At 44.4% G+C, this 27,457-nt stretch overlaps 1 protein-coding gene across 1 annotated transcript in view; it reads left to right on the top strand.

The window, feature by feature from the left end:
• The first annotated feature begins 593 nt into the window (after positions 1-593).
• SLC6A6 (solute carrier family 6 member 6) overlaps positions 594-27,457 on the top strand; it is a 58,787-nt gene continuing 31,923 nt past the window's right edge. Inside the window, exons 1-6 of the mRNA XM_082487779.1 lie at positions 594-637; positions 5,190-5,225; positions 7,772-7,837; positions 12,291-12,347; positions 24,913-25,152; positions 25,746-25,880. Of these exons, the coding sequence (XP_082343905.1) occupies positions 7,783-7,837; positions 12,291-12,347; positions 24,913-25,152; positions 25,746-25,880 (487 nt within the window). The 5' untranslated portion in view covers positions 594-637; positions 5,190-5,225; positions 7,772-7,782. The remainder of the gene's footprint in view (positions 638-5,189; positions 5,226-7,771; positions 7,838-12,290; positions 12,348-24,912; positions 25,153-25,745; positions 25,881-27,457) is intronic.

Genomic DNA, 27,457 nt, shown 5'->3' with positions numbered 1-27,457 from the left:
CCGGTGACAATGCCGTGGGATGCTTTGTCTGCCAGAAGGGCGCTCTTTATGTAAAGATAAAAAAAAATTTATTTTTTTTTTTAAATGTACAAAAATAAAAATAAAAAGAGAGGGGAGCCGCGGCAGGCAGTCAGCTCTCCGCTCCGCTCCGCTCCCCTCCCTTGCCCTCCTCGCCCCGGCAGCCGCGGGACCGGGGGCCGGCTCCCGCCGGGCCGGCTCGGGGGCGGCCCCGCTCCCCGCGGGGGAAGACGGGCGGCCCGGGGCGATCCCCCCCTCCCGGCGGCGGCGGCGGCGGCGGCGGCTGCCCCGCACCCGCCCGCCCCTCCCCGCCGCCCCGCGGCCGCCTGCCAGCCCGGGCTCCGCCGCCGTGTCTGCGGCATGGCCCCTCCTCCCCCACACCCCTTCCTTTAGGCTCCCCCCTCCCCAGCAAAGAAGAGGCCGTGCCGGTGTTTTTCCACTCAGCAGGATGGGTGATGCTCAAAGCTCCCTCATTAGACAACAGACACGAGAGGTCAGGAAGAAAGCGCTTATAAATTACCGTTTCCTCCCGCTCGGCGCTGTTAGTCGCGCCGCACCGCTCCGCCGGACCCGCCGCAGGGGCGCAGCGGCGCGCAGGCACCGCGGGCAGCGGACGCAGGTACCGGCGCCTCCCGGGCGGGCGGGCGGGCGGCGGGGCTGCTGCCGCCGGTGCTGGGGCTGCTGCGGCGGGGCTGGCGCGGAGAGGCGCGGATCGCGCCGAACAAAGGGCGGCCGCTCCGCGCCCAGCGGAACCGAACCGGGCCGGGCCGGGGGCGGCGGCGGCGGCGGCGTCCTCCCTTTGTCCGCGCCGCCTCGGGGTACCCGCGGGCGCGCTTCCCCCCTCCCCCTAATTTATTTATTGATTGATTCTTCTTTCCATCCTCCCTCCTCCCCAGCTGCCTCATTACCCCCGCGGGTTTTTTCTCCCCCAGCGGTTATTTTCACCCCACCCGCCCCCACCTTGCGTTAACTTTTTTTTTTTTTTTTTTTTTTTTTTTTCTCCCCGCGATAACAGTTTGCGGCAATTACCCGCTTGCTGGCGGCCCTCCAGCACACCGACGGAGCACGCTTCTCTCGCCCCGGCTATTTTTTGCTCTTTTTCTCTCGCCTTCCCACCCCTCTTTCCTCGCTGTATTTTTTTTTTTTTTTTTTTTTTTTTTCTGGCTGCCGTGGGCAAACCTCAAGCGAAGAGGCTGGTACGGGCAATGCTACATCTGATGCTAATGGGCCTACCTGGTGGGTAATACCGCTGCCTGCTTCTTCCCCCCATTTTTCTCCCCCCCCCCACCTCCCCCCCCCCTCCGTTTTCCTTTTATTTTGTTGAGCCTCGGCATGCTGAAATCAAAGTTGTGATTGGGGCTGGGAAGAAAAACGCAGGGACTGCCCAGGGCAGGTTCCTGAGCTCAGCGTGGTGGGAAGGGGCGATAATTCTGGGTTCATCTCGGGGTAACTCGGATCCAAAATTCACCCGTTGGCTTTAAGATAATGAATGCCCATCGCTGCCTGATACTGGAAGAGGCGGCATGTGGGAGGACTTGCAAGGTTTCCATATAAGAACATGGGAGAATTTATTTCACACAGGCGAAGAAATGTGCGGAGTCTGTGTTATTTTATGAAATGGAAGGCAAGCTGTGTTTTCTGTAGGCAGCTCCGAGGGTGGCAAAACTTTGTATTTAGAAATTGTAAAAGCTGATTGCTGCTGTTTAATAAGAGCTACGTTTAAAGGAAAGCGCCGATGGAAAAAAAAAAAAAAAAAGTAGTGGGAGAAGATCCAGATAAACACGAAGAAATATAACTCCACACGTATTCCAGCACCGCTTGTGCCAAGGTGTAAAGATGGAGTTTTTTGGTTAGTTCCCATTTTTTTAACCGTATTGGGAAAGGCATTAAGAAAATGTACCGAGAGGAGCCGGTTACGTTGATAGCGCTATTTTGGTAACTGCATTTTTTTTTTTATGGCTTGCATGTCAAAAAATGTTTTGAGTTTTGGACTAGCAAAAAAGTGAGGCAGCCCTGATGGGGGGGACATGTCAGCGGCTGCGTAATTCAGGGCTCGGATGACAGTTGCTACCAGTTTAGATTTTACGGCTTTGGGTTTGAGGGTAAATCAGCCCATTAAAAGCTGCTGCTGTGGAATTTGGGGGGGGGGGAGAGACTTTGGTGAAAACCTTGATAGTTTTTGACAGCCGGGTGTTTACCTTTGGGTCTGCATTTGGGCAAGCTGTCTGCTTTTTGGCATTGCCTACCTTTGCTCGAGTATTATGGAAAGATTCCCCTGAAGGCTGTTGGGGCTTTTTTAAAGCAAAATGTGTGAGCGGTGAGGGCAGCAGGACGGTCGGTGTCCCTCACCCGGAGTAAGTCGAGGCTGAAGTGTGGCGGGAGGATGCCTTTGTTGCCCTAGTTAGACTGGAAACTTTATTTTTGGCACTTTCAGAGATAGCATCTTCGCGTTTCCTCTTCAACTGTCTCTTCTCTGCTTTGCATATTTATTTTTTTTTCCCCTCTTCTCTTTATTTGCCTGCGTCTCTCCTTCTCTGCTCCTTGTCCTTCCCACCTCTCTCACGGTTTGGGCTCCTTGGAAGGCTGCACCCACTGGAGGGCGACAGACACCTTTCCCTCTCCGTCCCGCGGGGGGGGCGGGACGCAGACCCCCAACCTGCGGGCGGGCCGGGGGAGGAGAGCCCGCTTCTTGCTGTCATTTATTAACCCGCATCTTTTACCGGACGATGTTAGGGTTATTTCCTATCATACTTCGCAAAAAGCAGGAGATTGCAGATGGCACTGTGATACTTGGAGGTACCGAGAAGGTGGTTGCATGCTTGGGGGTGCTAGATCAAAATCATGGGGGTTTTTGTTTCTTTAGGGATATTGGTCTAGAGTCCAGTAGAAATTTGGGATACTTCAAATGCTTCAAATTCTACCAGTTTTTATTTTATTTTAATTCTCCGTAACCAGGAGCAAAATTTGGCATACTGCTCTTTGTTGGGAGTCCCTGATTTGTAGCTTTGGGGTGGGTTGCCTGGAGGTTTCTTAAATGTCAGAGGTGAAATGTTGGGGCTGTGGCGGGAGGCTTCAGTCTGTGTGAAATGCCGTGTGAAAAGAGGTGCAAGACTGTCATGGAAAAATAGGAAGACAGTTTAGATTGGCTTATTCTTTCTGCACAGTGCTCGGGAAGCCTCCTGTGCCTGAGAGCAATTCTGTTCCTAAAGCCTCGGAGAGAATCTTGTCTTACAGCTAATCATTGCAAGTATTTCAATGAGTTTTCCTTAAATCAATACTCTTCCTAACCGAGACTGAGCTACGTCTTGGTGGCTTCTAGCCGAGTCCTGTGGGCTGGGTGTTTCCAGAGAGACTTCAGGCACAAGCCTTTCAGCAGGCTGCCATGGTTCCCGGGCAGCGATGCTCCCAGGATTTTCATCAATGCGCCTCAAGATTCTGCAGCAAACCCCAATTATTTGAATTTTGCCCCACCTAGGTTTTCGAATGCCCCATAGTTTTGCCCCAGTGGGGCAATGTTGCCCCAGTGTCCCTATGGCAGTGTTGCCAGTTTCACCAGTAAGGGAAAGTCTCTACAGTGGTGCCTTACCCAGGCTTTTAATCATGCTGGCAAATGACTCTGAAAAGATTATGCTGATTTGTTTCTTTTAAATTTAACCATATTACAACACATAAAAAATGGATGGGAAAGCCATAGTAGTTAAAGCCTTTTGCAAGTAATGCTTATTTGATTGGTCATACTAATAAATTGTAGATCATTTAAGAAGTGCAGCTTTGAATAGATTACCCAGTAGGATTAGTGCCTTCGATGACTTCTCATCACTAACTTAATTTACGTGACCAGAATGGATCAGGGTTGTGTTTTTTAAAGTAATCCTGAGTCCAGTCCTCTTAAGTGCTTCGCGTAAACTCAAGTTTATTTGAATGCCACTCGGGGCTGGGGGGGGGGGAGCTGCTTGCAGGATGGAGTCCTTGGCATTTGGAAGAAAAGCGTGAGGATGAAAATGTAGTCATTTAATATTGGTTGAATTTCTTCCATACATGTGTATTTGCTTGAATCCTCAGCTGTTGTAGTGCCATGGATTTAATTGATTTGTGCTAGCTGACTATCATCCCAAGACATGTAAATCTAAGTGATACTCTTTAAATTGCTAAGGGGGTAGCTAATATTGAGGTAAGATAATGTGGTAGAAATTAAGTGAAACTACCACTCTTCATTGTCCTTTTTCCCCCCAAAACTGCCATTGGAAAGGCTACCATACAGCCAGTCTGTGACTCTGAAACTGTGGCCGGTGTCCTACAGCATCTTCTGTATTTATATCAGTCTCCTTTTTTTTTTTTTTTTTCTTTTTTTCTTTTCCCAATGTGTCTAGATTTACACCACCAAAAAGCCACTTGGTGCCAACCCTAAACCCCGCTCCAAGACCATCCACCAAACCCACCAGTTGGGTTCTTAAAAGGGGAGCGTGAATCAAATCCACGTCCTTCCAGCGAGCTTTAGGCGGGAGGTGGCAGGTTGGGTGGCGGGGGGCCGCAGGAGGGTGGCTGTTAGGAACCGGGGGCTGTTGGGAAGGCTCGTGCATTTTAGCAGTTACTGGGTTTCCTGTTGTGGTTCTCTGTCACCCAGAATGGTCACAGCCTCCAAGAACGCCTTCGCTGCCGTGGCTGCCCGAGCTGGGTTTAAATGCAGTCCGTGCTTGGGTGCTGGCATGGAAAAATGATTACGCTGTGCCAAAACGCAGCAGGAGCGCCCTGCTTTAGGGTGTTGGTGGGGGCAGGCTGGCCGTAGGTAGGAGAGCAACCCGTACGTCAAGCCATGGGCTTATCAGTGAGCTGGAATGTAGTTAAAAGTTCTTCCTTTTTTGCTTCAGATCGCATGGCATTTGCATTTTATTTCACCACTGCAGTGCAATTTCCTGGCTCTGCAGACAGATGTAGGCAAATTTTCTGTGATGTTTTACATAGGATGAAACAAGTGAGAAATGATGTCCTGTTTTGGCACTGGTACTACGTTCAGTGTCTTGGTGTTCTTCAAATATAAGCTCATCCTGATGAAATTCAGAAACGTTATGCATGATAACATTGAAACATGTTTGACTTACCTTGCTAGACCCATTTTTTTTCCTTTAAAATATTTTTTTTTCCTTTTCTTTTTCTCTTTTTTTCCCAAACAGGAAAAGAAAATCCATTCAAGAGAGACTCTTCTTCATGTAAGTGTTATTTATGCTTGTTTATGAAATTACAAAAGGGTTACAAATCTCATTAAAACGTTCAAATACTGAACATTTACCATCTGTTTATAGAACCCAAATATAGAGCATGTAAAAATAGGCTCTAGTTATACAGTAATAATGCTCAGCAACTGTTATCTTAAATCTGTCTGTGCAGTTCTTTTGTGCATAGCGCTGCAGAACTTAGAAACCATTGCAAAGCACTTTGCAGACGTTTAAGCAGCACGCCCGTAACGTTGGTGTGTAAATCCCAGACGGATAGTGTTAAAGTGGTTTGCCCGAAGCAGAGGAGACCCGTAAGCGAGAGCTTGTTTTAGCACCGCAGAGTCCCCGATTCCCAAACCCTATGACAAGAGTCAGCTTCTCTGCCTTGGATCCTACCAAATCCAAGTTCTGCCTATAGAGCCATTTGTTTGCGTGCATGTGTACTAGCGTGTGCATGTGTACGTGTGGGTAAGAGAGAGTGTGTATCTGTGTATTTGGCCTCAAATAGCCTATAGGTATTTCAGGCCTTTTCCTCGACCTGTGGGGATACCCATTAAAATAAGAGTAAAGGCCACCAGCCATTGGTGAATACTGTTGCAAATGTTTTGTGAAAGCATTTGGCTCCAGACTGGCTGCTCGGTCTGGGTGAGCCCGGTACAGTATTCCTCATGGGACCAAGAAAGCTGCATGTCATAAAATGATAACAGGTTTTTTCCACACCATCTAGTGACCCGGTTTGCTTGCAGATCGCAGATTTGAAAACTCTTGAGTAGCAAAGGAAGCTCTGCTCTGGTGTTTCTTCCTAGTCGATAAATCTGATTAAATGTTTTAAGTGGCTGCATAGGTGAAGACTCTCGTTGCCTTAATGCAAAATTAGCTTAGCAAGGAAAACAACTGCATTGTTCCCAATGCAGGGCCCGCTTTGCATAACTTCCAAGCATGTTCTGCGTCCAGTGGCATGGCAAGCCCAGGAGCGCTCACCTCAGGCTGATTTCCCATAAGTCAACAATTTATTTTTTTTTTTGGAAAAATAACATATATCTCGGAATTGCAGCACTCCATTATGCTTGCGTAGCAACTGCTGGTTAATATGTAGCAAAACGCCGTGTGGTAACAAATGTTTTTTTGCTATTGTTGAGCTGGAATGTTAGTTCAGCTTCTAGATAAAAGTGGCTTGCGCAAGGCGCCCCGGTAGACCATGATTTCTGTGGCTTGTACGGTAGTTCTGTAGGCAACCGTGTTCTGCTCTTCCTCTCCCTTGTTTTTTCCCTTCATCTTCCACGTGAGCGAGGGGTGGGCTTAGGTACGGGCAGGGCATGGCAGCCCTTTGCATCCCCCAGAGCACCAGCCTGGGGTTGATATTAAGCCTGTTGCTAGTCAAGCATCTGTTGAAAACACTCTTTATTCTGGTTGTATTGCTAGCAGAAACGTTGTGAGACGCTTTATTTAATAGCTTTAAACCACAAATGTTCTTTGGCTGGTTTTATGGATATCATAAGACAGTCTTTAAAAAAAGAAAAAAAAAAAAAAAAGAAAAGAAAAAGCCAGTAGTAAGTGAAGGATACCCCACAAAGGATTAAAGAATCCTCCTTCCCTGCAGCCGGAATCCTAGCTGCAACTAGTTTAAGAGTTCGTATCTTTGAGAAGGTACGTCACCATTTTATAAAGGTAATGGAGAAGGAAAAAAAATCCAGAAGGCTTTTGCTTATGACCATTTTCAGCATTTGTAGCTCATTATTATTTCATTCTAGTGTAGGAAATTCAAACCTCTTGGAAAGCCTGTGAAGCATACGCTTCCCAGAGATTTTAAATTGGAAATAGTGCAACCAAGCCACCTTTAAGGGCAGAAGCTCCCAAACTGAGAAGAACCCAAACAGACGAACCCTACAGCAGTGGCTGTATGGTGTCTGGAAATTGCAGAATGAGCGTGCAGCACAGATCTGAAGAGTTTTGTCTGGAGATTTCAGCATCACAGCCAAGTAATCGGGAGCTTCCCAAGACTAATACATATACTCCAAAATGAATGAGAAGTTTATGGTCCAGAGGCGATTTGTGGTGCAGCCTTCCATCACCTGCTGTGGCTTTTCAACAGCTAACGGCAAGCTTTGAGCATCAGAGCCTCTCTCTTCTGGTTCTGTGCATGAAATATCACGACTTTGACTCTATAACTCTATTTGTGCCTGTCTGTGCGTTGGCTCCCCTTGGCTTCTTCAACTGTGTGAGTTTCCAAAAGAGAGTTAAACTCCAGGGCCAGGAGTAGGGAGGCTATAGGGAAATGGCAGGGGCGTGAAGCGTCCGGGACAGGGACCTCTCCCAGGCCCCGTTCAGAGGGGGTTGACTCCTGTGGCGGTGAATGTTCGGTGGGGATTAACCCCTCAGGACTGTGACTTGGACCGGTCACCGTGACAGGAGGTGACCACTTTGAGAAAGGACTCTTTGTGACAGTAACCAGCTGTATGTAGTTGTAATGATAAGAAAGGGACCGTCTTATTGTAGTCACTTTGCGACAAATACTACCACAATTCATTACTTTCCATCAGTGCCTCATCCTATGGAGGAATCACCACTGCCCATCTACATTGAGGAGGGGACAGAAGTCCCGATTGGTGAGTGCAGTTGGGATGGGATATGTTTAAGGGGGGGTATAACGGTACTTGGGTTTTATATTCCTCACGTTTGTGTATACCCATTTTTCATTGAAAATTGTAAGGCCTGTTGCAAATGTTGGGGGATTTTTATTTTATTTTCTTAATGCAAGTGTATTTTAGAGCTCCTGAGGATTGTTAAATACTGCTAGTGTTGATTTTCAGCTAATTATAAATCAAAATACATAATTTATGCAGTGACATTGAAAGCTTCCGTGCAGCATCTCTTAACACAAGGCTGGGGAAGACCATGAGTATCATGAGAGGTAGTTCCTACTTCAGCCTTTGACCTCAGTGCCGAGATACTCGGTGTAATCTGCCGGCTGGGTCAGCAGTTTTTGCCTTGCTGACACTGTCCTGCCCGGCACCCAGCAGACTCCTGTTGCGCCCACCACGGAATAGCCAGGACGAGAGTTAGAGAGGTTTGCCATTGCCTATGTTGCACGTCAGGGTGCTGCACACCCCCATTTCTGAGCTCCGGTGTGAGTGTATTGTCACTACATGCATATATAGGTTTGGGTGGGTTTTTTTTGTTGTTTTTTTGGGGGTTTTTTTGGTTTTTTTTTTGTTTTTTAATTGAGGTGCAGTCTTTCAGATAGACCATAAAGAAAGAGACCAAAAGATCAGTAAGTTGGGCTGTGGTGATCTCTTTGGACTGTAGAAAGCTGTGACTGCAGCATTTCCCAGAGCCTCAGTGTGTTCTTGGTTGCATACAGTAAGTGTGTCTCGGCTACCACCTTGGGTGTCTGCCCTGTTGAGCAGATGTGTCTCTTCAAATAACTTTTTCTTATTATACCCCCTGATTTTTTCCATTCCTAAATTCAGGCAATTGCTTCTTGTCCTACTGTCTTTTGAGCTAGATTAATTACCTTCCTCTACACACAGTACCTTGAAGGTATTTATAGCTGGATCTCAGCCCAGGAGTCTTCTCATTTATAGACCATATTAATTTAGCTCTCTTACTCTCTCCTTAGATCATTTTTATTGTACTTATTTGTATTTCCTTTCATTTTTCTATCTCTTTTCTAATCTGCGGAGACTTGAACAGCTTATACTATATCCGCTGCCGTTGTTTTGACATAGCATTATGCTTTAGATTTCCATATCGTCCCTTCATACGTACGCATCCAGAAAGAGCTTGGCCTTTCACCCTTCTCCTGCATCACTCAGTAGCATCACACAGAGAAACTCTGTTACTTGGCTAATCTTGCCTGCCATCACCTTTAGGTCTTTCTTGGGTTCACAGCTTTGCAGCTAGCTGCTCCTCAGGCAATGTCACTGCTCTCCTGAGATGTAGGGCTTTATACTTCCTAGCACTAAATCCACGTCCCATTGCATGCCACTTACTCATTTTACCCAGGAATGATTTAAGACAGTATGCCTATATATTTATTTTAATGCCCTGGGATTTTATCATTTACATAGAAGTTGTTACTGTTTTATGATATATACAGCAAAGGAGTACTTACAATTTTATATTTTGATGCCTATTGCAACTGTCTTCTGCACGTTACTCCAGACTCCTTTCCAAGCTCCATCATTCTTCTTGTTTGCACACCTTCCCTAACTTTTCCTTCCTCTAGTTCTAAAAGTTCATAATGTAAAGACTGTCAGGTTTAGCCTTCTCCTTGTCGTCATTTTGTATATATTCTCGTTATTCTCGTTATACGATTAGTATATTGTTGCTGTATCTCTTCTATGCATGGCACAATGTGGTCTTTCCCGCAGCAGATCATCTCTTCCTCACCTCTTCTGGGGTTGTAGGCAGCTGAACGTCTCCTCGACATCAGTCCCCTCTTGTAGAGCCGTTCAGGCTAAATTCTGCCACGGCCTCTGGTATTTCATCTTCTTTCCCATTGCACTGAGGAAACCTGGACTGCTGGGATGGTGGCACACGCACCAAGAAAAATACTGTAAGGCTGATAAATCACAAAACTCACCAAAAAAACCCCCGAACTACGAGTGAAAAGCTTTTTAGAGGATGTTTGTTCGGTGCTGCCATGAAGCAGGTTTGTTGGATCAGCCTCTAAAATGTAGCGGTAGCTGTGAAATGGCCAAATTGGCTTGGGGAGGGCATTGTGTTTACTTACTTTAAATGCGTATCTGGACTGTCAATACAGCAAGCTGTGGTTGAGGGGGAGTGAGTGGACGAAGTACATGACGCAGAGATGAGAGCAAACCACAAGCTCCGAGTTTGGTATTTGAATGCCTGACATGGGTCAGGGCTTTTATAAAAGCTGGATGCAGTATAAACCATCAAGCTAAGAAATCAGCTGCAAAATTGTGATCTGGGTCCCGGTTTTGGTCCTACTTTCCATTGTACGTACCAGTATGATCCAGATCCAGGGTCCCCATTTGCACGTGTATAGACCAGAATAGGAATAAAAAGAAGTCCTGTCTGAGTTTAGGTTGGAGACGAGTAACACACAGTGCAGTTGTTAAAACAATTCAGCACGGCCATCATTTACTTTTAAAAGGTTGTTTGGAGAACTTAGATTATTTCCTCATCTAAAACACATTTTGGATAGTATATGGAGCGCACACTGTTCTGGCCCAAGCCTGCCTGGTGGTGGTAGATCGCTTTGTAGCTTCGGTATTTATTTTAAAAAATAGAGAAATCAGTAGGTTCTTTCAGAGTCTAAATTTAACAACGGTAATTATTTCAAGCAATTTAAAAGGGAACATAAATCTCGCTTGTTTATTACAGCTGATTCATGCAAACAGCAGCTACAAATAATACCCTATAATGAAAATCTAGCTAACACTGTCATGAATTATCCTGCAAGAGAATGAGCCTATGGGATCTGGACAAAGGCAGCGTTTCCTTCTCTGGAGGGAGGGTCTTTGCGTTGAGGAGAAGGGGGTTATTACCTAAATGCTGGTTTTATCTCCTTGAGTGAAATGAAGACTTTGACATTTCTGCATAGATGAATATGACTTTTGATTGGAAAAATGGCTGAGCTCTACTTAATTTTTGTGTACTCTTGCACTTCCTAGAGTACGCTCCTAGAGGAAGGTAGGTAAGGGAGATACAACAAACGCGTTAATAAATCAAAGATGTTTCTGAGGAAAGGGAGACTATTGTGTGAGCACTAGCAAAGAATCCACAGAATAACGATAAAAGAGCACAGGTTAGACCCTGGCAGGCTTGCTTCAGGCACAGTTTCAATTGTCTTCCACACAATAAAACAGTTCAGGAGATTCAAGGTGAGGAAATGGGCAGAGCAGGTCGTTATTTACCATTGCCGTTCATGCTAAGGTCATGGCCATGTTCCCCAATCACCATTTGGAACCTGTTGTGTTAAGCACTGACAAAAACATCTGAGGCCACACAGTCCAAATTTACATTTTATAAAGCAAAAACCCAGGAACAAAGTATTTGTATTGGCAATCATTGTATTTGGCCCATACAGAACACCACCGAGGGAATAATTGCCTCTTCAGGGATCAGGGAGCAATAGAGCTGTAGGCTGAGATGTTTGTTTATGTTTTTCCTTTCAAGTCACATTTCAAGACATTAATGTTGTTTAATACCTTTGAAATTTGCTGCAAAGACATACAAATTCAGGATCTAACTCTCAACTGATTTATTCCAGTGTAGCTTTGTTGATTCCAGTAGCGTTGCTATTACTTTATTGTTGTTTAAACAATATCAAAGTCAGACCCCCTTTTTCAGGAATGAGTCCTGCTGACCTTGAAACCCATGGTGCTTCTGCTGTAGCTCTGAGTCCCTACATGGGCAAAATCCCACTGGTCCACTTCTACCTTACAGATCCTCTTTTGCTAATGAATAGCACTGGCTTTAGTGGACTTGTGTCAAATGTATACAAGTGTTAGGTAGACCTTGCCTTATAGGACTTTTTCCCCCATTAAATCATCTTGGTATGATGGAAAGCTCCATTAGCACTCTGAAGTCATATTTTCTTGGTGGTACTCACAAGTCATGGTGTAGCCCGGGCTTAGTTGAATAATCTTGATTACAGGAGAAGAATTTTCTCATAATCACACACAATTTCTTCTGCCTCTGCTTGATCACTGCTTTTAAGCATCTCCGATGTCTTACTCATGATAAAACCTGGATTTCCAGTCTACTCCTGCTCTTGGACAGACTCGCAGAAAGACAGATGCTTCGGTTTTTTGGTTTTTTTTTGTCTCCTTCAATAAGAGAGTTAGAGCTTGTTTTTAAGCAGGGTGACTAACCACAGGCAGGGAGAGTATTCGGCACCTTATGGCGAGCGAGCTGATTCTGTGTCTCTCTGGGAGGTTTCCTTCCCTCATAAGACAAGAGAACCATTTCTGTCGTACACGCTTCAGGGTTTGCTCTTTCATGGGGTGCTGGCACACAGAAAGCTTGATTTTCGCCAGGTACTGAGTGCCTTCTGCAAGGTATTGAGTGTCCTCCTATCCTTTGCAGCCAAAAAGGAGTTGATTGCTCTTGGCATCAGGCAAATCTGGACCCAGAAGACCACAGGTAGTATTTGCCAATTATTTATGTGCTTTCGCATGCCAGAGGTTGTCTGAATTGATTTCCCTAGCATACAAGAGATTTCAGGTATTAATGACACTTGCCTGCCACTAAAACCATTTTTTTAAAAATAATAATAATAATAATACAATAATAAGCATGACATTTCTTGCATTGTCGTGGGGAAATGAACCCCCCCCCCCCCCCCCCCAAATTAACAACAGTCCAAGTAACTATGAGCTCTTTAGAGCTGTTGCAAATGTGTGAGTTATATACCCTGAATGAGCACCATATGCCAATTTATTGTGGCACAGTGAGTCACAGGACACATTGTGGAAAGCAGTAATTGCTTGGCATGCATTGTAACATTAAATAGGGTTTGTTTGGTTTTCTTAAAGGAATATGTTTTTACTCTGACAATAAAATGAGTATCGTCTGATATGCTGCCACCAGGGACCGTTGCTTATTTTGTACTTAACCTGGAACTTACCCATTTGTCACTCACCGCACACACCCTCTTGTGTCTTTTTCTTTCCAACTGCTTCTGTTGTGTCCATGCAGAGTATAAAGATTGAGCCTTCCGTTTGGTATTGTCTTCTCATTTTGTGTTAATCCCCCTCTCCCTTTTCCTCCTTATCTTCTTTCTTTGTCCAGTAGGGAAATTCAGAGTGGTTATAAGGAAAAAATATTCACCCTGAGAGGAGTGAAGCAGTGGGACGGGTTGCACAGAGATTGTACCGTCTCCAGTCTTAGAGGTTTTCAGAGATTGACCAGATAAGACCATCAGCAAGCCAGTCTGATTTTGATGTTGGCCCTTCTTTGAGCAAGAGGCTGGCCTACGTGACCTCTAGAAGTTCCTTCTAAACTATATTATTTTATGGTTCTGTGTAATACCCAGTTCCTGTTCTGATTCAGCCGTGGTGCTGTGCGTGTCATTAACTCCTCACTCCCCATTGGAGTCATACCAGCTTGAACAGGAGCGACCTCCTGAAGGTCACTGAAGTTACAATGGGTTTACTTATGTGGGATCAAAATCAAGATGTAAATGGTAATCTCTGATGAGATAGTAGGTGAAATTTGGGTATCTTTGAAATCCGTTAGAATTTTTTCCAAGATTTCACTTGAGATCTCTTCAAATCTTCATTAAGTGCCAACTGAAGTTATCAGTTGAAGAGTTTGATGCATAATTATGTCAGGACACTCAGTATTTATTTAAAAAGTGAAGATCGCCTTTTTTCCCTTTCAGTTACAAATCTCATTCTCTAGCAGCCGGGAAGAGAGCTTTGGGGTATTTAGGATTTAGTGAGTCACCAACTGCCCTCACTCTGCCATTACGTGCTGGTTTCCTCACGTGGCTGTAACCACGTGAGGGAGTTAATGCTGCACGGAGCATCTGCTCCTCAGCTAACCGCCTTCCCGGCCCTGCAGCTGTCTGCCAGAGAGCTTTGGATGTTCAGAGGGGCATCCGCGAGCTCGAGAGGGTAGCAAATTTTCAGGGGTTGGCCCATATGCTAGCCAAAACCTGCGTTTTGTCAGAATAACATGGTTTAAATTGTGCCGAAAGAAAGCAAAACCACGCTCAGATTCACCATATCAGTCTAGGGAATTTTCAACGATCATCTAGTTAATATAGAATTAAAAAAAAAAAGAAAGAAACTCCTGATTGGTAGGAAAAAGAAAGAAACTCCCGATTGGTAGGAAAAAGAAATATGGGAATAGTTTTATAGGGTTGCTCTTCCAGGTCTGCCAAGATAAGGTGATTTTTCACCCTCTCTCTCCTTTATCAGCAAGAAGTACATTGCTTATGCAAACACCTTATTTCCCATCAGGGTCTGTCAAAAGGACAATTTAAAAGTGGGGCTACCATAGTGGATTGAGGAAAGACTAAATATGAGCAGCCGAAAGCCATTTTTGTCCCATGTTATGCAAGGCAGGATTCTAAAATCAAGATTTAACAGCACAGACTTGCGTTCATGTACTTTTTCTAGTGATTGCTGCCCGCCCTCTTCTGTAACCACTTCAATTCTCTCTCCTCATACAGACCCTCCTTAAATGATGCCGAGGGTTGCTCTTTCAAGGGAATATAATAGCAGAAGATACTATTGCATAGTAGGGTTGAAGGTCCCTTCTCCACTCTTCCTGTGGTACACCAGCTATAGATTACAAGTCAAATTTACTAGACAGGATAATAGTCACATGACAAATTTATAGCAGTATATTTGACTATATTTGGGTTTCTGCTTCTGCAAAACTATCAGAAGTTCACGTAGCTCTTGTATGCATGTCACCTCCTTACAAAAATCCAAACAAGTAAACCGAAGGAAGTTCTCTCGCTTTCTACCGTTAGTTTACATACGGAGTGTTTTTATGGCTATCGCAGCTGTTTGTCCAGTACCCATCATTTATGGTGGAACTGCAAACAGTTTCCCACCTGTCTGTAATTAGCTTTTGCACACACAAGAAAAAGGCATGAAAAACAATTGTAGTCATGATGAAAACAGCTTTGGATATTAAAGGTTAATGTGCCACATTGGTATCTAGCGTAAGCGTGTTCGCTTAGATGAAATTGCACTAAGGAAGAATTTTGTCCTCAACTGTTCGGCTTTATGAACTACGTCTTTGAACTGGTCAACAGGAGTAGGTTAAGTTTACAGTCGTCAAGCTAGGACTATAAAAGCAACCTGCAACGAAAACCATCAGCTGGTGTTTGTTTGAAAAGATAAGAGGTGGAGAAAACTGCTCAGGCTGTTCATATATTGTCATGCTGTGCTTGGGGATGCTTCCCTGCAAAAGCCAACAGAAAAGCAAGTACCTGTAGCCTGCGGGGTTGACGCTGGTATAAAGGTAGGGCTGCAGATACTTGTTTCTTGTGTTGGAGTCAGCTTTGCTCTTAGGAAATTCCCTTCGGAGGCAGCAATTCCAGGGTGGATTCAGTGAGGCTTTTGTCCAAGTAGCGTGTGGGATCAGGGGTTTGTTTGTGCTTGGTGTGTGCTCCGCACTTTGCAGAGCCTGGTATGCAGAAGTGGTTTATATGTTAGTTTCCTTGGAGAAGTGAAGTATTTGTTCTGGCGCTATTTGGTTTTCGTATCTCTTGACATAAAAACAAGTGCAGCCCTCTGTAGAGGAAAGTTGATGTCAGAGGGCCGTGGCAAAAGTGAACTGAAAATACACCTCTGATTGGGAATCAGTCTGAATCATGTGATATTTAAAAGCATATAGATTTAGTGGTCAATACCAAAGGTTTTACTTCCAGTTCAGACCTTCAACACAGATGGGTAGTGATCAAAAATTTGTGATTTTTGATCAAATAATGCACATTGAGAGGCTTGTAGGACATAGCGGTATTCCTTCTGAAATGCCCTCCAGGATCGGGGTGCGTGGCTCGGGCCGGCCGTGGAAGTGCAGAGGACAGAGCTGCAGCTGGAGATCGAGCTGAGGCTCTTCTGGGTTTAAACAAAACGTGCCAGTGTCCAGCCGTGCAAGCCAGCACCTGGCACCAGCTGCATGAGAGCAAATAAATACCATAGTGTCTACACAGCTTAGCTTGTTGTGCGTGCGTGTGTGTGAAAGTCTACAGTTCACCGACCTGTTTTGCAAAGCTGTGCTCTCTGTGAGCTTGTTCATCAACTTCACCACTTCTCCTTTTAGCATCTCCTCTGCAGAACCCCCCGTGCTCTTGTTTGGCTCTGCCGTATCAGTAGTTTCGATTTCGTTTCCTGTGTGAAACCTCATATGCTTAAAGTTTCTGTTCCATTTTTTTTCTCGAAGTAAAGAAAACAACAACAGTAAATTGACCCTCCGGGTTCCATTAGGCAATCTCTGATGGCTGAAGGCCCGTGAGCGGTGGTGCCCGGCCGAGCACCGTAGTCCCCCCGAGTACCGCGGTGCAGCGGCGAGGGTCGTTGCTCCACCTGAGCTCCGCATCTTAAAAGTCTACAGCTGATTTCCATCATTGATTCATATTTTCACTGATGATTACTGGCAGCGTGAAGGAGAAGTGAAGAGCGAAATCAAACGTAGCCTACTCTTTATCATTAAGGTTTAGAGCTCATGGCTCTGGCCTCAGGGCTTTGTAACCTTCTCAGCCTTTATAGCCCTCTAATGAGGCTAACCCTGCTGATCGCGTGCTGTAATAGCTGTTTTCCTGGTACAAGTTGGCTGGCCGTTTTCCACCCACGGTGCTGTGCTGTACGACTCTTCCTTCCATTAATGTATTCTAGAAAAAAAAAAAAAAGGTCAGGTGTTATGCAGATGGGGCGCGGGAACAAAGGAGAAGAAAGAGGACTGTTCTCCTCCACCAATGGTGTTGGGATCTAGATTTGTGGGAATCAGGTACTGTGTGACATGTTTAAACAGCTGCCACAGGTGGGATAGAAATCTGTCCTCAGTTATTGTTTAAATTAAGATGAATGGATAGAAACAATAAAAACACAACCCCGGGTTTGTGTGGAGGTGTCCTGGGCAGGTATGGCAACAGCCTGGTTGCAAAGCTGATCAAAGCCCTGAGCCGGTATGGAGAACTCCACTTGTTTTTCCAAAACCATGTAATCTTAGGCATATATCTGGTTTTTACCCAGTTGGAAAACATGCTGAAAAAGTACAGTAATCTTCAATTAAGAGAAAGCCCTGAACACTAGCATTGGGAAACTCGGTAAATTTAAGGCTAAATTTAGCATTAGTTGAAAAAAACAGGTGAGGGTGGAATGATTTATCCCCAAGAAAAAATTACTTTGAAATAATGAATTCATACATTTTATCGCACATTTGCTTCACTAAATGGCTGCTTCATTGTTTCTCTTCCCTGCGCTGGGGCACTGCTCGGTTATTGCAGCACAGAGATTGCTGTCTGACATTACCATGCATTGCAAATGCCTTGCAGATGTGTCACATAGAATCAATATGTTATTAATCACATGCAAAAAATCCAACAGGCGCAGTGCACACCACTGACTATTCAAGTTCACAAGCTTTGTGGGCTTTAAGGTTTTTTGCTTTTTTTATAGCAGGATGAGGGACATCCATCATAGATTTTGGTGTGGCTTATTTGCAGCAGTAGAACTGGTTTAACTGATAGCAAGACTTACTAGAGAATTGCAATCCACTCAACAGAAGACCTTCAGAATCAAAAACAAAATATGAAAATGCTTGTTCCTTTAGTGAGAAGCTGTACAACTGCAGGATACAAGGTGGTTGAAGAGTCGAGGATGAGCACAGCTCGTTGAATCTTCTTTGACAATGCCCATCTTGCTTGGAAAGCCATCACCTTGCTACACCTCTTGGATACGCTCCTGCGTTTTGTTAAGGACCCTCTCTTAAAGACAAGGGCCTCGAGAGGTGGTGTCACCCAGTGAATTAATGTGTTTTCACTCTCACAGTAGGAGAGCCGGTGCAGCGGAGGGAGTGTGCAGGGATGGCAGCGGGGAGCTGGTGCTTCTTTCCAGCCTATTGACGGTCGGGAGGCTGTTAGCCGGCGCACCTGCAGGCATTAAATTAGGTCAGCAGTTGGCTTCACGTGAACAAAACCAAGTGTTAACTGGATGTTCTCCCACACATAATTACCAGTACAGTGAACTAGGAATGAGCAGTTTCCCTTTGTTCTCCCTGCCACTGCCAACCCTTGCTTTCATGCTCTCCTTCCCTGTGATCCTCTTTGCAAGAGTTGCCCTTGAGCTTTCTTCTTTGGGGGGGGGGGGGGGGGGCAGAGCAGGAGGACCACAGCTCTCCGGTGCAGGGCGCTTGGTTTCTCACTGGGGTACAGGAGACACTGTGCCCACAGAGGATTTCAGTAGGATGGAGTCGTAACCAGTGTGACGCAGTGTGCCAGTTCTCTGCTTCGCTGCATCCCATGCTCTTCCTCGCTGGCCACGGCGGGGGCCAGGGCTGCCCTGGGCCGTCTCCCTGGGGAATCAGGCTCCATCCCGCTGAGACTGGGAAGCATCATGCTTGCTTCAGCCCCTGTGTTTAGGGTCAGGGTCATGTTCCCTCTGAAACCCATTGGGGTTTGTGGATATTTGTTCTCCTCCTTTCCCCCCTACACAATGGGAAGGGAGTTTTTAATTTCCTCTCGTTCTGGGTTTAGTTGTAGCTGCTTTGTTCTTTAACATAAATAAGTAGAACAAAATGAGCATCTAGAGTATTACGTGACTGCAGATTTTCTGCTGCTGAAATCCGAGCAAAGATGCAGGATTTTATAACAACTCCGCGCTGTGACACGGTACCTATTTGAAGCATTTCAAGAGCATGAATGGAAACACCGGCAAGAAAAAAGTACACGGGTAAAAAAAATACCTCTTGTCCAGAGCACAACTGATGAAAAAGAAATTGCATTAAGCCCTGGGCTTTCCTTTCAAAGCAGACTTCAGCTTCATAAAGGAGTGTGTTTTGCTCCTAGAAAATTTTTGGTAGCAGATTTTCCAGTCATTCTTAGCAGACAAAAAATGTCATAGTGAAAGAAAAGGAAACAATGGAGAAGTAAGAAGAGACGTGGCAAAAGTTGGAGGGAAAACTGAGAAAGAAGAAAGGCTATGAGGAAGAAATGGGTAGATGTTTAAATAAATACCCATACCCAGGGAAAAGTAATCGGAAAAAGAGGAGTCCATTAAAGACAAAGAGAACAATGAGATGTAGTTCAGGGAATTTTTAGAGGCATTTTTAAGAAGAAGAGAGGCAATGTGTGCAATAAAGGGAGCAATATTATTTTTCAGAAAATGTAGGTGTCTTGTTCAATGAAGCAGAAAGAACTTGGATATGAGTTAAGGATGATAAATGAAGTCAGGTGCTCTTTGGATACTGGTGTGGCCTTGAGGGCTGCCAAACATAAAGGCTTTTTCTTCTGCAGATCAGAAAGACTTGCACTAAAGCCATAAGTTTGATCAAGGGGCTGTTTATTTTAATCATGTATTGATTGGCTTAACCACACTGCTCTGGGAGGGAGGGAAAGCTGTCAACATCAAGAATTACACCTTTCAAAGTTCCAAGTAATCCTAGGAAATGAGCCAAACATAATAAATGCAGTTTTATTCGGGACCTGATCCTACTACTGTTGAAATCAATAGCAGCTTTTCCATTGCTCTCAATGAGAGTGGAAGCTGCTTATTTGAAGAGCAGCTCTGATCCAGCAATCAGGGCAGCTAATTTTGAAATATTCATGAGTATGAATATAAAATAATAATAATTAAACAACCCACAAATAGTTTGACAGATATAGAAAAGCTCAATTTTTTAAGGGAGGTCGACTTTGATTTCCAAGATGCAAAAGAAAAACGTGGCAGAAAAATACGGGCGATGGTAATATTTAAAGAGGCACTGAGCTTAAGTAGGGCTAGAAAAATTAATTACTACGTGATAAACAGATGTCTTTCAAAAGCCATTGAGACAGAAGAGGAGGAGAGAGCACTGAGGAGCTCAAGTTGTACAGTCTGCACAGGCTGAACTCAGTAGGAAAGGGTCCTTGAAAGCAAAAGTAGTGGTGGTACACATCATGCTGCACAAATAGTCCATAAAATCAGCAGTGCAGCCATACAGTCATTCCTCAGGCACCATTCCCATCAAGGTCAGAGACACTCTGAGTGTGTCCTTTGCTTTTAGTTTTCTAATGGAAGAAGGAGCTAGAAAACAAATGTTTGTTTGCTATTCTAGTCACCAATTCAGTATGTTGACTCCCTATTCAAAGAAGTAGCTCCTTTGCTGTGGTTTCTGATCTTCAGATGCAAGACAGGGCATGCAGTTTAGTATGCGTAAATATTTACAAATGCTTATGCATATGTACAGGCAGACTCTGATTTTCATGTTTCCATCAGCATTTGGAAAACCATTGTTTTGAAGACTTGATTTTTAAAGATTACAGAGGTAGCATCCACAATGAATTTGTCCTCAGGGCTCTTCCTGGAAGGTGTTTGCCTGTGTTGATCGCCTGTCTCTGGCTGTAAGCAGCTTGGAGCAGATCATTGCTATAATCCCAAAGCAGAAGTTGAACAGTATATTTTCAGATGTGTAATCCGTGGGTTGTCTGTCAAAAAAAAAGTCAGTGGTTCAGCAGTAATGTGAGTTGTGTCTGTTCTGACAACCAGCAGGTCCGGTCCGCCCTGGTGGCCCTCCCCAATCTGCATCTCTCATCGTCTGATCCCTCTGCCCAGTGCCTCCACCTTTCCCTACTCCTCATGCTATGAAGGATTACATTTCAATGCCAGTATTTTTAAAAGGGTATGGGTTATCTGAGGTGCAGGCTGTACGTGCAAAGATACCATAGCTGTAGCACAGAAGATGGCCCAAGCCGGGTTGGCTGTGAAAGCTCTCTGCTTCTGGCTAAGCTTTTGGTATTTTCAGCTGTGCACCAAAGACTAATCAGTCATGGGGGGCAGCAAGAGGGCTTGGGTTATCGCAGGGGTATTCCACATAGGGAAATCTGTGCACCAGGCGCAAGGGATAGATGCGCAATTCTTCTGGAGAAGGAGAGGAGCCCTCGAGGTGCTCCTGGGACCACCAGGGAGCAGACGCTTGAGATGCCCAACATGCCCGTGCTTGCTCCCTTGTTGTTGCACATTTTACCAGCATCGATTTGACAATTGATAACTTCATCCTCAGTTAATCAGGGGTTGTACCAATGTACATGAGAGCAGATCCTGGGCCTGGCCCAGTCTGGATCCTTTCTCCCCTTGCTTTCGGATCAGGCTCCAGCTGTTTGGCTGGACTGGGCCTAGTAGCACACTGTAAATGGCAAGCTTGAGTGCCGCTTTTTATTTATTCGTATTAAGTTCATCAGATGAAGCCAGAGCTTCCTGGGGCCATCCGAAGCTTCCTGGAGGGGGTACTCTGACAGGCAGATGTGGCTCCTGGAGGGCAGACGTGTGTCTCCGGGAGGCAGACATATGCCTCAGACTTGGATCGCTCCTTTTGGGCTGTGTGGTTGTAAGAGCATTTTCTTACAATATATTTCCTTGGGGGAATCAGATGGACTTAGATCTCGGATACCATCCCCACTAAGTGATACAGTAAAAATAACCTATTATTCTCTGGTTCTGACCTGGGCGGTGACAACATATTGTTTCAGCATCTCTGTCAGACTATTTCCCTTAAGAGCCATTTTAACCTCACCCAGTGGGACATAACGAAAGGAAATGAAACTCCAGCTCCATTAAGGAAAAAGACAATGCCTTTCACTAAACAAACTTGATTTTCTTGGCTTTTCTTCGCCAAGGAGAATCGCCCGTACCCCCCACCCTTGCAGCCTTTGTAGACAGTTCCTGTAATTGGGAATGGCTGGGTGGACACCAATGGTTGGCAGCAAAGGGGGATAAATCTGACATCCCTTGAACGTGACATGGGCTGGGACCACAGTCCCAGGTGGCCGCTTAGCGTCAGTTCCTAGGGTATTGGTCGACAGTACGTGCCTGCCAGCCACAGCTGCCGGCCCTCAAAACACAATCGGGATTTTAGCAAGACTAGATAAGAGATACACAGTAAAACTGGGTTGTTACTAATTTTGTGCAAGCATTGGACAGGTACTGTACCGTGTGCCGCTAGGGAGAGCTGGTGACTTGCAACAGAATCATGGTGGTCCATCTCCTGGCACCCACACGGTGAAACGGCCACCCCAAAAGCAAGTGTGACCTTGAGGATTTGTCATTTGCGCGCTAAGGGAAAGATCATGATCCACCTTCACACGCCAGCTAAGGCTGAAACAAAATTTACACTCGGTAATTAAGTTTTCAAGTGCAGCCATTAATTTGGGGTGTCTTAAGACAAATTAGAAATCCCTTTTTAAAGTTCAGTGCCACGCAGTTACCAAGTAAGAGGCTGAAAAGGCACTGTTTCACACTTTGTGTGTGGGTAATTAGGACAAACCACAGGGTGATCTCCTTGTTTCGGGGAGAGTTAGGGTTTACAGAATGCGATCAATTGGTCAGGCTTGCAAATTCTGGGTAGAACTGAGTAACACCTGGGTCAATGTAAATCTGCAGGCAAGAAGATTAGAGCTGGCAGAAAAATAAAGAACTCTGTGTCGCAAGGTAAAAGTAGATTGCAAAAAATTGCAATCCTGGAAGAGTTTTTCATTTCAGAGGTGGCTAATGTCTGTAGGACCCCTCGGGTTTTTTTTTACATAAATGTTCCCCACATGCCCAGTGTTCTGTTTTGGGATATTGCCAGTATCAGTCCCCATGGGGAGCAGTTAAGCTCCTATTTCAAACCTTAATCCTGCAAGGATCTATAAATGTATATATCTCTGTGCCCTGTTAAGCAGTTTATGGCTGTCCCAGCAGTTCAATGAAAAATTGTTGGAAAAACAAGGGCATACCCGAAACACTAGGTGTGTGTTACTGTCTCTTTTGCACACTTTCTTCTTCTGCTGATGAGTATTTCAGTAACTCCTGTGAAGAACAGCTTCCATGAGAGACAGTCCAAATGCCCTCCATTCCTCAGCCCAGAATAGCCTGTTGCCTGATGGTTATGACATTCTCCTGCAAGATGAAAGATAGGGATTCAGGCAGCACAAGTAGCAAAAGAAAGTGAAATTGGACTTTCTCCATGCCCAGTTGCAGTTGCAGTGAGAGCAGGACATCAGCCACCTTGTAGGTACCTCTTTGAAGAAAAGCAGTTGCACCTACTTTTTTTTTTCCTCCCCTCAAGAGATGACTCCAGGGGATGATGCAGGATGGTACCTGTTTGGGGCTTGGAGTGAGATGTGGATGTCCCAGGGAGGTTAAGGCTACTGTGAAACCCTCTTGGAGGCACCTCCATCAATCTCCATGCATGATACTAGGAACAGGAGCAAACTATGGTGAATTAATTCCCTGAAGCAACTAAGTGCCTAAAGGCTGTTGTAGAGCTGGCCCTACCATTTTTATTCAGTTACTACGCTACTTTATCTCATACCATGTCTTTTAACAGCAACCAACAGGAGATATTTTAGAGGAATATGTCCTGCCCTCATACGGCTACAGTGGGAGGTGATGGTCCCTGTGATTAACTTTCTCCTTCTATGAGCTCTCTCTGCTGTTGACAAGGAGGTATTGCAGTTGCTTATAGCACCTCTGTGCAGTCAGCAGTGGCCTTTTTTAAAAAACAGTAGAAAATCATAATGATTAGTATTGTGAAGATTAAGGTCCCTTTTTAGATCATGGCCTGATAGGCAACTGCTGTCGCAATAACTGTATTGCAAAGGCCACCAATATGTCAGTGGGGGCGAATACCAAGCTGCTGTGGTTTGCAAAAATGTTAGCCTTCTGAAACTTTCCGTAGTTGATGGAAAGATTTACGGGTACAGTGATGCATATCTATCTCAAAATCATGTTCGGATTAAAAGCTTCCTGCAGAGCTAATGTCAACTCAGGTTTCAGGTCACTGCCACAAGCTAAATCAGGTTAGAGATCAAAACCAGCAAGCAGGTATGAGGGAGGCTTGCAGCTATCAAATGGGATAATCTGTAGCATGATTTTTTTATGACTGTGCACCCATAATGACAAGTACAAGCAGGGAATGGTTGTGGTCTGGAATAAACTTGCTGGTTTGCCTGGTCCTGGTGAAAATTTCACGTGCTTTTCAGTATCAAAACACTATGCAAAAATAACTGGTCAGATCCAGCTAAAGTCACTTGAGTTATGTGGGGAGTGAATTGGCCTCATGTGCCTGAGATCTGAGTTAACATAAAAGCTACAAGTTATTCCTAAATTGTTTTCATTAGGAAATCCTGGGTAAAAAGGCATTTTTTAGAATAATTCTTTCTGGTTTATTTTTTACACAATCTATGATTTTTGAACATCATAAATTACAACTATAAATAAGAAAACCAGCTATGATTTAATAAGCTTTGGGTTTTGCATCAGGTGGCTCATGCCACTGACTTTTTAATTAACTAAGAAGCCATCATTCTTGGCAAACTATTCAATTGCATAGGTGCGTATAAGACAGTAATTGAATATAAAGGTTTATTTTTGTCCCTTTATTGATGTCATGGGAAAACAGTGCAGTTATGAAAATGGAATAAACTGAAAAGATTCCTTCGGTTCCTGCAGGTTGATGAGAACAAATGACTTTCCATTCCAGTTTTTATGAATGTATAGTTTTCTGAAAGCTTTATAATACTTCAGGGAAAGGAAATTGCAGGCAATAAATGATACAGGATGGTTCAAGTTATTGGGAAATAGAAGAATGGGTTTTATCTGGAAAGGTGAGATTTACTGTTCTGCTGTATTTCACTTAAATGTTTGAGAAGGAATCAGATGCAGTGATTTGTACCTTTTTATGGGCATGAAAACAGCGGGAGACACTCGCTCGGTATCACCGTTTGCTGATGCAGCGTGCAGTCTTTACACACCCTTGGTCTGCAGCCAGCAGGTAGGCAGCGGTGGCAAACCTTTGCTGTCCCCTACACTGCATTGGCTGCAAAGAGGTGACCGCAGAGTCCGGGGGTGGTTTGTCTCTCCTGATCAATGAAGGGAGTCGATGTATTTTCGTATTTCGTATCTGGTTTTTATGGAACTGGGTTTGGCTAAGCAGTTCTTGCAGTGTTAGAGAGCTCTACCAGTAAAGACTGTTGAATAAACCCAGGGTATTTTTTCTTTTTTCTGTGTAGAAAGCAGAAATATGGCAACAAAGGAAAAGCTTCAGTGCTTGAAAGATTTCCACAAGGACATCCTCAAACCTTCCCCCGGCAAGAGCCCGGGGACACGGCCTGAGGATGAGGCAGAAGGAAAGCCGCCCCAGCGGGAGAAGTGGGCGAGCAAGATTGACTTTCTGCTGTCCGTGGCTGGTGGATTTATTGGTTTAGGCAATGTCTGGCGGTTTCCGTATCTCTGCTACAAAAATGGCGGAGGTGAGTATTTCTTTACTTCATTCTCATGAATCAATCTGTCTGCCTCATGTGTACTATTTTTCTTTCCTTTTTAAAAAGAATAATCACACATTTTTTTTTCTGCCTTCTTTGCCAGTCCTTGGGAGAGATTGTTCTATTACTTAATAGTTTTTGTTAAAACTTAATTTTGGAAAAACAACAGCAATTTAAAATTTTATGCTACTGAACCTTCTTGCTCTTTTGCTTCTGCTACAATTGAGTCTGAGTTTTAACCAAAAGATACGCTATTAATATAGACCGGTAGGATTTCAGACAAGTAGATTTCAGAATAAGAACATTCTGAGCCACGTGAAACTGTTGTGTGCCTAACCCCGTTGTTCTTGCAGATTTTCACTTTAAAAAGGTAAGAAAATGCTCTTTCCAGCTTCATATACCCATTACACTTGCAGAGTTTGAATATGAGCAAAAATACCCAACAATAAGGTTATTGAATATTGATATTAAAGTATCAAATATGTTTCTTTGTTTATATATGTCTGTTAAGAATTTATAGACTATCTTGTGTAAAGTCACTCACTTCATCTCAATTTTGTACTGTTATATTTTCTCAACAGGTGCATTTCTTATACCTTATTTCATTTTCCTGTTTGGGGGAGGTCTTCCCGTGTTTTTCCTGGAGGTGGTGCTAGGCCAGTATACCTCTGAAGGTGGAATTACATGCTGGGAAAAGATCTGCCCTATATTCACTGGTTAGTACATCTTGTTGTGCTTTACTGCTTAAAGACACCTCTGTAAACCGTGTGCAGCAACACTGTTCCACTCATGTCCATTAATTCAGCTATTTGCTGTAGTAATTGAGGGTATGATATTGGTTTCCTGGAAAGGTAGAAGTCAGAGAGTCTGAAGGACAAAGTAAGGTATTGATTTTGATGCTATCATCTTGTTAACTGGCAGAACTGCCGATAAGCAAGGAAAAAATTGCATATTATGCTTTTAAAAAGGCAATCGCACATTTTATTCACAGGTATCGGAGAAAGCGTTGTTTTGAAAGGCTAGAGCCTTTTACATGGCCTCAGTGAAAGCATCTTCAAAATATTATTCCAATCTGGAAATCAAACTCCCTCTGCCATGTGAAAGCTTATCATTGGCGTCATCCCTCTGTAACCGATACAGCCAAAACCTGGGCAGCATTTTGTGGTAGGATTCAGGAACGAGACTTTCATCATAACTGAGCAGGTCCTGGCAAACAGGCATGTTGGTCTGGTGTTATTCCGGGGCCTTTGCCAGCGAATGAAGAATCACTCACTCCTCACAGGAACTATGTGCATGCCACTATGGAAGTTAACTAGAATGAAAAATGAAAGACAGGTTAGAAAAATTACTGAGCATGCCCGTCTTGTGTACAGATTACACTTTACAGCTGGACAGCACAGGCAAAACCATTTGGAATAGCAACACTAAACAGAGGGGCGCTCTTCAAATCCCATTTGCTGGCGTGTCCCTCGCTCTGCCACCGTCACTGTTCCAGGCATCTCTCTCCCTGATGTCACCCCAGGCAGAAGTGAGGGCTTTCTCCATGGCTCACACTCCCACCTGATACTCAGAATGCTGCTGAAGTTGATGTAATTGTGCTGGTTTAGCTCCGTTTTCTTCCTCCTCCTCACACTTATATGAAGCCTTTTTTTTTTTTTTTTTTTTTTTTTTTGAGGAGGAGGAAGGAATGTTCCTTGTTTAAATAGCAGTCTCCCAGGCATACATACAGAGAAGCTGTAGCTCTAATAATGTGATTAGCTGTATATCCTGAATGAAATGCAGCTGTACAGAATAAATAGCACTTGCTTTGGTTGTTCTCACTTGACATAAAAATAATCTCTGGTGATAAAGACACCTGTTGCAATAAGGTTTGAAACTGTAAAATATGAGGCAGGTATCCCAGGTGCTGGGGTAGACATCAGAGTGGTGTTAAAGGGAACCTCATGGGCTTTTCGTCCTCTTGTAAGAGACTGCTCTTAAGTTTTTAAAGGAAATCTCTTTTTTTGCCTGTTACTCCTACATGGCAAACTTTGTGAGCTTTTTGGAGGTTAACGTTCTATATACGAAAAGATTTTCAGAAAACGGGACTTTTCAAGTCCTTTCATTTTGTATTTTAAAAAAATAGTGGCTGCTTCTGACTTAAGATGTAGTATGAATCTGCCAGTGGAGCTAAACTGCCAAGCTAGGAGATACCAGACTCATGAGAACAATTGTGGTATTTAATTAAAGCCCGCACTGGAACAGCATTCCGCCACCTCGCGAAGTTGTAGAGGACTCGCCCATATCTGCCCAT

This window comes from Vanellus vanellus, assembly GCF_965231255.1.
Source record: "Vanellus vanellus genome assembly, chromosome: 9".
In the NCBI taxonomy this organism is placed as follows: domain Eukaryota; kingdom Metazoa; phylum Chordata; class Aves; order Charadriiformes; family Charadriidae; genus Vanellus; species Vanellus vanellus.
Note: the sequence above shows the minus strand (reverse complement) of the source record. Positions and strands in the feature narration are given on the sequence as shown.